Source organism: Xenopus laevis, chromosome 8L (assembly GCF_017654675.1).
Source record: "Xenopus laevis strain J_2021 chromosome 8L, Xenopus_laevis_v10.1, whole genome shotgun sequence".
NCBI classification, from domain to species: Eukaryota; Metazoa; Chordata; class Amphibia; order Anura; family Pipidae; genus Xenopus; species Xenopus laevis.
Window position 1 is genome coordinate 89,514,202 of NC_054385.1, and position 9,677 is coordinate 89,523,878.

General features: G+C 41.4%; 1 protein-coding gene across 2 annotated transcripts; it reads right to left on the bottom strand.

Moving 5' to 3' along the window:
• Positions 1-221: 221 nt before the first annotated feature.
• Positions 222-9,201, bottom strand: ckb.L (creatine kinase, brain L homeolog). 2 transcript variants are annotated; one of them, XM_018228644.1, is made up of 8 exons: positions 8,683-9,201; positions 6,855-7,059; positions 5,134-5,288; positions 4,893-5,025; positions 3,290-3,461; positions 2,674-2,797; positions 1,007-1,196; positions 222-598 (listed from the first exon to the last, which is right to left on the bottom strand). In XM_018228644.1, exons 2-8 carry the CDS (start codon positions 7,045-7,047, stop codon positions 420-422), a joined length of 1,146 nt encoding a protein of 381 aa, XP_018084133.1. In that variant the 5' UTR covers positions 7,048-7,059; positions 8,683-9,201; the 3' UTR covers positions 222-419.
• Positions 9,202-9,677: the final 476 nt, after the last annotated feature.

Here is a 9,677-nt window from a genome sequence, read left to right on the forward strand (position 1 = left end):
CCACATATTTGTCCACTGTATTTGGGTAACATGCATTGGAATGCAAGTACATTTATTCACAGTAGACTGCCACCATTACCTGTACCACAAAGTGGTTTGGGCTGGCTCTATTTTCTCTTTTAGAGTGAAGAGATTTTCCTTGATTTGGGTTGCTGACCCATTTCTAGAATACACATTAGTTCACAGTCACATCTCCCCTTAAGATGAAAGCCACACACAAATTTTGACAGGTCAACACAAGACCATTGTTTATTTTCTATCTTTAGTAACATTGCAGCCGTCAAAAGAAAAATAAATTTCTAGGAAACATGAACAGATGGAAGACATTTCTACAGTGTTACTAAGCAGGTTGGGTCCCCGGGGCTTGGAGTGTAGCTATTTCATCCAATAAATTAGAAAGCATGGCCAATAAAGTGCAGTTATTTCTGTGCTGGGATGAGGTCATCGATGGACTCTCCCTTCTCCAGGCTTTTTTCCATTTCAACGAGGAGTTTTACACCATCAACCACCATCTGAACCAGTTCAACCTCAGAGAAACCCAGACGATCGGCGTTGGAGACATCAAACACTCCACCAACAGCTGCAGTGTCTACTCCACCTAATAAACCACAAGAAAAAAAAAAAAAAAAAATTGATAACTTCTGCCAATAAGATTTAAGACCAGCAGCAGCTGAAGAGTAGAGTAACAATACTTCTGTTGGATGCTTGTTTACAGGCTACAATGTCTGCATAGCACATATATCCGGCAAACAAAGTTAATGTCAAAACTAGTTCACTCAGAATCTTCAACCTAATTGATGTAAAGTGGTATATTTGGCAAATGTAATTAAGGCATCCTTCCTTCTCAGCTAGTTACTATGTGCTTTAGCAATTTGTCAGGCAATTTATTTGCCTTTGTTTCTATGGCTAGCAGCAGCCCTACACAAGGATGCTGAGAGTTTGGACTCCCTTGTCCTTCAGCTTTTGAGTTATTCCAAACTTAAGTCTACTTGAACATGCCAGTTACCTGTTCCTCTCTTTTGCAGTCTGAGTCTCTTCAGAATTTCACCAAACTTATCATTCTTGCTAAGATTTGGCAGTTTAATGTGAACACCAGCCCTGAGGCCGGTACCAAGGTTGGATGGACAGGTAAGAACATAGCCAAGATGCTGGTTCCACATGAATGGAGATCCTTTGTTCTTGAAGATGCTTTCAATCTGGGGAGAGATTATTTAGGCTTTAGGCAACAGAAAACAATCCTATGCAAAGAATGTGGTTTGTGCAATGTAGTTAAATCAAAAGTCTAAGAACCACATAAAAAAAAAAAAAAAAAAAATGAATACTAGATGTCTTAGGATTTTCTAAAGGATGAATTTGTGTGACCTCAGACACCAGATTTTCTAACAAGCACATTATTCACCACATGTAATGGTTGGCATTGCTAATGAAGCCAATGAATGGGCACATTATTCCAGCTAGGATGTGCAAATTCTTGCAAAACAGTCAGTGATCTGGACATTTTTTGGTCCTTTATCTTGAAGTTACTTTGATCTTTCCGATTATCTCAACTAAAGTCTTGTCGTCACTTTGGAACACTTACAGCAGATTTCAAACTCTTTCTGCAAACAAGGCCACACAATACCAGTGTTCCTGGAGCAAGGAATGGTTTATGGGTAATCATACATACACAAGCCATCACTATGTGCAGTGACAAGTCATTTGTGCCTTACTCACCAGCTGACATTTTAACAGAGGAATCTGGGTTTGAAAGATACCAGGAGAAAGCCACCTGCCTGAGTGTGTAATGCTCACTATAAAGTTTGGAGGTGGAGAATAATGGTCTAGGGCTGTTAAAGGAATAGTTAAGTGTGAAAATAAAAACTGGGTAAATAGATAGGCTGTGCAAAATAAAAAATGTTTCTAAAATAGTTAGTTAGCCAAAAATGTAATGTATAAAGGCTGGAGTGAACAGATGTCTAATAAAACAGCCAGAATCCAACTTCCTGCTTTTCAGCTCTATAACTGAGTTAGTCAGCGACTTGAAGGGGGGCCACATGGTACATTTCTGTTCAGTGAGTTTGCAATTGATCCTCAGCATTCAGCTCAGATTCAATAGCAACAGATATGACCCATGTGGCCCCCCTTCAAGTCTGATTGGTTACTGCCTTGTAGCCAGGGTAACCAGTCAGTGTAAACCAAGAGAGCTGAAAAGCAGGAAGTAGTTTCCCGACTGACTTGTTATACGTCAAATCACTCCAGCCTTTATACATTACATTTTTGGCTAACTAACTATATTAGAAACATTTTTTATTTTGCACAGCCTATCTATTTACCCAGTTTTTATTTTTACACTGAACAATTCCTTTAACAGATGTTAAAGTGGAAGGTTTAAAGATCCAGTCAGTCTTTGTCCAAAAAGGGATCCATAGGCCCAGGGGCTGACAAGTGGATCAGCAAGATTTGGGCAGGGTTGCCAGATAAGCAAACATTTCATAGAAGCAAGTCAGCACCCTGTCTGCAAAAGGTGTATGGACACCCACACTTTCTGCCAGCATGCATTTTGTTTAAAATAGTATTGTTCCCACCCCCCCAAACTATGAGTGTGGGCCCTACTAGCCTACAATAGGTGCCCTTAAGTGATACACATCCAATTGGCTATTCAGGGTAAGAGGATAAAGCAGTTCAGCCACTTACTTTGGTCAGGCCAGTGCAAAACCTATTGAACACTTCCTTCATGTTGCCACCCTTTTGCATGGAGATCACACGAAGATGGTCTTCCTCATTGATCCAGACAAGGAAGGTTTTGTTGTCATTGTGCCTTGAGTAAAGCAAATAGTTAGTTTTTTGCCAATGCCATGAAAGCTATGACTGTTAAATGTGATACAAATCAGATCTGTAAAGTGGCCATAGAATTATACAAGTACAGATTATTAAATGCACATTCCTTGCTTCTGGACTTACTCCAGTAACTAAAAATATGCACAAGATGGTGGTGGGGGGGGGGTTGCTCACGTGGCAATTAAGACTGTCCTGGAGTTCCTAATACTACGGATTTCATGATCTACTACTCCCAGGACACTCGCCTAGCCATAGAAGTCACATGGTAATCATTACCAACGCTTATAAACGCAGACTTTCCTGGTTCAGGAGTCTGACAGTAAAACGGAGCAGCACTTAAACGTTTAACACTAATGTAAAGCAGATACACAGGCTATAGCTTTAATCAGCATAAACAAACTGCCTGTTCTAGAGAGGCTCTTACAGTCTCTGGCATCTGTATATGAACTACAGTACAAATTAGAGGACATACCAGATTCCTCTTGCATCAGGCCAGTCACGGGCCATTCCAGAGGCCAAGAGGAGTGGAGAAACTGGCTTATCAAACAGGAAGTGGTCATCAATAAGCTGCTGCTGCTCCTGTTCAGTCATGCTATTCAGAGCATAGTATTTTCCTTTTAGGTCTCCATCCAAGCTAGCAAGTGCTAGGAACAAAATATAAAGGATTATATAAACTATAACCCCAAAAAGACTTAAAATGCTTGTGGCAAGCCTGTGATTTATAAAAACCATCAGATTACAGTCTGAGTAATAAGTGGTTGGTTGCAAGCAAGGAATGACAAACTGCTCCTTCTACAGGGAGGGAACAGACAATCCACAGCATGATGTACTATCAGGTGCCAAATTGAATCTGTGCATATAGCAACCACATTTTTTAAGTTCCAACTTTTAGTAGTCTAATGGAAAACTGCTGCTGTCCCAATAAGTTTTGTGAGCGACCTGCACTTTGAACAGTTTAACACTTTAAACAAATTTAAGTTAAAGTGATACTGTCATGGGAAAAAAAATTCTCAAAATGAATCAGTTAATAGTGCTGCTCCAGCAGAATTCTGCACTGAAATCCATTTCTCAAAAGAGTAAACAGATTTTTTTATATTGAATTTTGAAATCTGACATGGGGCTAGACATTTTGTCAATTTCCCAGCTGCCCCTGGTCATGTGACTTGTGCCTGCACTTTAGGAGAGAAATGCTTTCTGGCAGGCTGCTGTTTTTCCTTCTCAATGTGTCTCAGTGGGACATGGGTTTTTACTATTGAGTGCTGTTCTTAGATCTACCAGGCAGCTGTTATCTTGTGTTAGGGAGCTGTTATCTGGTTACCTTCCCATTGTTCTTTTGTTTGGCTGCTGGGGGAGGGGGGGGTGATATCACTCCAACTTGCAGTACAGAAGTAAAGAGTGATTGAAGTTTATCAGAGCACAAGTCACATGACTTGGGGCAGCTGGGAAATTGACAATATGTCTAGCCCCATGTCAGATTTCAAAATTGGATATAAAATATATATATATATATATATATATATATATATATATATATATATATATATATATATATATATATATATATATATATATATATATATATATATATATATATATATATATTTTTGCTCTTTTGAGAAATTGGATTTCAGTGCAGAATTCTGCTGGAGCAGACTATTAACTGATTCATTTTGGAAAAAAAAAAAAAAGTTTCCCATGACAGTATCCCTTTAAGGAAAAAAAAATAAATGTTTTCTCCAATACTACTCTGGTTAAGCAAAGACTTGCTATCAGAGTACACGAGACTTCACGTCTTTCATCTTTTTCCCCCATTTATATTAAGCAGATACCAAAAGCCCTTGGGGAAATACCCATATACAGACTGATGTGCTCTCAGAAGCGAATGACTTCCTTAAAAGGTTTCACCAGATGAGAAGAGACTGCATACATCAACATTATACACAAGGATACTGCTGTTTAACACTAAATATGCATGGAATCATGAGGTACAACCTGCAGCCCTCCAGTTACTGCTCTGCCAACAGTCACAGACTGAAGTGCACTGCTACGTGATTACAGAAGTTGCATTTGTGTACCTTCAATGGACATCTTTTCAATTGCACGCCTTTCTCCACGGCTGCAGTGAGGTGGGAGGCTGTATCCACGAATGCTCCTTCCAGTTCTGACACGAGAACTGAGTACATAGTTTGGGTCCAGATCATCACCTCCCTGGTTAGGAAAAGGTTTGGTAAAGTGAGCTTTTGCATGCCAATCTCATTTAAAGGGAGAAAGCAAAAGCTTCCCTCAACCCTAAAACAAATATCACCCAGCTCATACCTTCAGGTTTGCAGAATTTATGTCAGTCTTGTGCTGATCTGTTGGCTTGTAGCCGCCGTGTCTGTCCTCAATAATTGGGTCAAAGAGATCCTTAAAGACTTCATAAGATTCTTCATCCCCAGCCACACATCCCACGGTCATAATAAAGGGATGACCTACACAAGCACAGGACAAGGACAGTCAGAACCAGGAGGCACATGCATGGTTTATATAAAAAAAAAAAAAAACTTAAATGCAAGTGCTTCCTCAGCGAGGGAATTCTATACCATTCACAAATTGTGTTCTGCATACAACTGCATGTTAAAATCTAATGAGCAGTGCCCTCTCTGCATCCTGTATTTGTATGTAGTTTATATTTGGCACTTTCTAGATCCATGCAATCCAAAGAACACTTTCCACGACCCTGGAAAATTTACTCTTGCACTTTGCTTGCAAAGAGCTGCCAATTAAGAAACAGCGAGGAAAGTTTCCCCTGCTACATCATGTACAAAAAGGGGGGGTTGTGGATGCACTCCTAAGGCCAAGAAAATATATTTAAAGTATAATTGAAGTGCTAATGACTTGGCCAAATTAATCAGTGCACATTCCCTGGGCCCCTGTCTAAGTAATTCAGCATCAATGCAAGTGCATGTGTTCACAAAGACAGGGGTTTTTGTTACAAAGTTATGATCATAAAGTTGATAATCCACCATACCACATCAAGGTGACCCCCACACGGTGGTACCTAAAGGTTTAAATCTGTTCATGGTAAATATAAAAGGTCTTGTACCTCTCTGCATTGAAGCAAGTTCTCCTGAACCTTTGTTTCAATCTGAGAGCTAGATCCTCCCCCACCACTAGCTTGTGGCTTTTAAGAGAGAGATTGCCCAAACCAATGCCCTTTTTTAAAAAAAAAAAAAAAATTAAAAAATTTTTACTTAGCCTTAGGAGTGCACCCACAACCCCCCTTTTTGTATTAGAAATGTTCCCTCATGCTCACACAATGCTGCTCTGTGTTAGGAGAGCAGGTTCCCTTCCCTTACCGAGCAAACCACATTATAACTCCACATAAGCATGCAGGTTACAAGATACCTGGAGCGTTTATGGATGGGATTCTTCACTAGAGACATGCAGAGGAGTAAATTTAATTTCAGTTGAACATGTGAAATGCAAACTGACAAAAAATCCACCACAAGAGTTAGTGTTACTTTCTAGTATTCAAACACTAGACCGTCAAACTAAGGTCTAGGGAAATGCACTCTGTTATTTAAGACAAAATCGGTGCTTTTATTTTATTTTTTTTAAATTTTACCAGGATTGTCAACCCCAGTCTGAATGACATCATCCAGGGTGAAGCCACTGGACGTTGTCCTGCTCCTCAGTTTCTTGTACATATCCAGAGTAAGCACCTTAGCCATGTGGTTGTTGTGTTTGCTCAGATCAGGGTATTCTTCTTCAGTGGACAACCTCTTAATAATTGGTTGCTCCATATTGATAATGCTAGAGTGAAAATAAATACTATACAGGTTAGAATCTGCTCCCCCTCGTCAAAAGAAGTGCTATGGCGGTGAGAAACCTTTAATCACAGTGAAATGAAAAACAACCACCCTTATCTATTATGCCTATCCAGACCAATTGACTTTGGAAAGACCAGAGTAACCGTTTTGGTGCAGCAGCCAGAGCACTTCCATTAATGAGGGAGAACAGATGGCAAAGTGGATGAAGAGATTCCATCTTTTTACCTGGGTTGTCAACCCCAGTTTGAATGACATCATCCACGGTAAATCCACTAGGTGTCTGTTTGTCCCTCAGTTTTGCGTAGAGCTCCGGCGTCAGCACCTTGGCCATATGATTGTTGTGGGCAGACAAATCCGGGAACTCCTCATCCACGGAGTACTTCATCTTCAGGGTGTTGTGAGAGTTACCGAAAGGCATAATTGCACTAGACTGAAAAAGGACGGGGTGGAAGAAACAGGTAAAGGCCTTCACCCTACATAGTAATACATGACCTTCAGATGAATGACCTTAAGAGGATTGGAGGCATTTGGTTTCATACATGTACATATTTCATACTTTATGGTACAATTCACAGAATGCAAAATATTTTTGGTATTTGCCGTAGAGCTGCAGATGCAAAGCAAACAAGAGGGAGGCAAGAAAAACGAGTTGATACTGGGAATTACGTGCAGGATTTGGCTACCATTGAAGTAAGCCATCGTACCCTTATTCTTGACCTCTAGCTTGTGCTCTAGGGACACGTTAATATCACAATTTATATAAAATTCCAGATAACAGCTGGACAACATTGACAAAATCGCCTTCTCCCCAGCTGCTAGTATATCAGTAATAAGTATGGCATCCCTGTTGGTACTATGAAGTACTACAAAAAGGTCGAGTCAGTGGCAGGTGTTTGAATAATGCAGCCTGGTGACACTGGCCATGAGCCCACTGGCTGCACCAATTGATTCAGGAACAGCCACTAGGTGGCCCGCTTGCACTTGGTCTTTGAAGCCAATTAACCCTCGTCAAGCCTACACTGGCTCACTGATAATGGTGCAGGATTTCATTTGCTATTTTGCATTGTACCTATGTGCCTTCTGGTTACTGAACTGAAAGGATATGTATGTCAGTCTACTGACACGTACAACTAGCAGCCTCATCATTTGCACTACAGCTCCTACCCCCACCCAGGCCTCTTCATTGATGTTTAAAGATTGAAGTGAAATGTGCATAGATCACATGATACTATTAGTACCCATATAAAATCAGTTTCCTATGGCCAGTGAGCAATTAGCCCAGTGGCATTTTAGTTTCTTACATCCAGACCCCACAGCCACATCCAAATGGTTTGATCAAGGCGTTCAATCTACAGGAGGCTTGTATTAAACAATGAGCAGACTATCCATGAAAGCCCCTGATTCACTGGGAAAGCAATGGATACAATTCAGGGGGAACCCAACCTGCTGTACAACAGCTCTTGCTGAAATACAACTCCCAACATCTCCAGCCAAAGTCAAGATGTAGTTAGCAGCTAAAAGAATGCACGTCAGACATGCCTGAGTGATACAGTACAAAGCTACATGATATATAATTATATGTGATTGTGGGGTCCCATAGGGGGAGATTGTGTAGAGGCAGTTGTGGGGGGCTCGTGTCTATTCATTGTTAAGGAACATGAGGAGGAGGATAGTTAGGAAGAAGCGAGCAGAGGAGTCATAGTAATAGGATGCGGACAGGCACCACCGCAACGCCCTGCGGACATCGTGTAACGTGACACTTCCCAAGGACACGCGCCTTGCGCCCCGCGCTCTGCAATCTCCGCGCCTCAGTGACGCACCGCAGCTCCCCACCTGCTCCCATTACAGACCAGCGCTTCAACCCACAACTACAGCGAACACATTCCGAATCAGAAAAGCCGACTCCATGTTGTGGATCACTTAACTGTATCAGAGAATTGCGCTACATGGACCTTTGTCCCGGGATAGTCCCGCATGGATTTCTATACAAACTGGTCTCCTTATCTGTAACACGGCTTCCCTCGCCCCAAACAGCAACACTGCAGCTGCTTACCTGAGGACTGATTAATTGACGACTGCAAACCAGAGCCCCTGACCTCTCCTCAGGACCAAAACTTTCCCCGGACCAGAAGAGATGTGTGAGAGAAATGTCTCCCCTCGCCTTTATATAGTGAGCCCAGCCTGCCTCGCCATTGGCTGATATTTATATTCCATTCATTGGATTGGCGCATTGGCAAAGGGAAGAGCCAGCACAACCTCTGATCAATCAATAGGCATCCATTTTCCTAAAGCCATGGCTACGCTGTGTGGAGTACTGCGGATGGACACGCTGTCAAACAATGACGCTCCTACAGCGATTCCTTCAGTTCAGGGGCGCTAAAAAGGGGCAAATCTGTGGCAGTGCGGCGCATTATCCTAGACGCGGGGCTTTTCAGCAGCCATGAAGGAATTGTTTAGGATAGATCATAGCATACGTTTTATGCAGCGAAAAATAATACGCAAGGGTCGACATGACACAGATTAGGAAGACTGCGAAATATTTACTTTCTATCAGAGAATTGACATCACTGAGGTGTTTGGCAGTGGCTGCTCATTCTTTGCAATAAAATGCTATTATCAGGGCTGGGCATGCCTTTCATTTAAAGGGGACCTCCCAAAAAAAACTATTCAAAACATTTAGTTATATGTTCATGGAATTAGAAGCAGTATCTCTGCACTGCTAGCTCTGACTCCTGAAGCAATGTACCAGAAGCCAGCTGGCCAACAACAGACCTTAGACAACTGATTTCTGCTGCATTGTTTCAAAAGACTGGACCATAGAACAGAAAGGGATCAAACAGTACTGCTTTCCTGCACCTGCATTGACAAATAACTACAATAATTGGGCATGCTTAATGAGCGTATATTTGAAAGTTCCTTTGATTTAAATAGTTACATAGTTAATCTGTCTTAAAAATGACAAAAGTCCATCCAGTTCAACCCCTCCCTATAAATATAGCTACTAGGTAAATAAAATGTTTGCCTTTATCAAGACCTGCTGAGTGCAGT

Coding starts and splice junctions, on each gene's coding strand:
- ckb.L (XM_018228644.1), bottom strand. CDS start 7,047: ATGCCTTTCGGTAACTCTCACAACACCCTGAAGATGAAGTACTCCGTG. Junction 5,289..6,854: donor AACTGGGGTTGACAACCCAG/GTAAAAAGATGG, acceptor GTGCTTGTGTAG/GTCATCCCTTTATTATGACC. Junction 3,462..4,892: donor TGAAAAGATGTCCATTGAAG/GTACACAAATGC, acceptor TTTTGTTCCTAG/CACTTGCTAGCTTGGATGGA.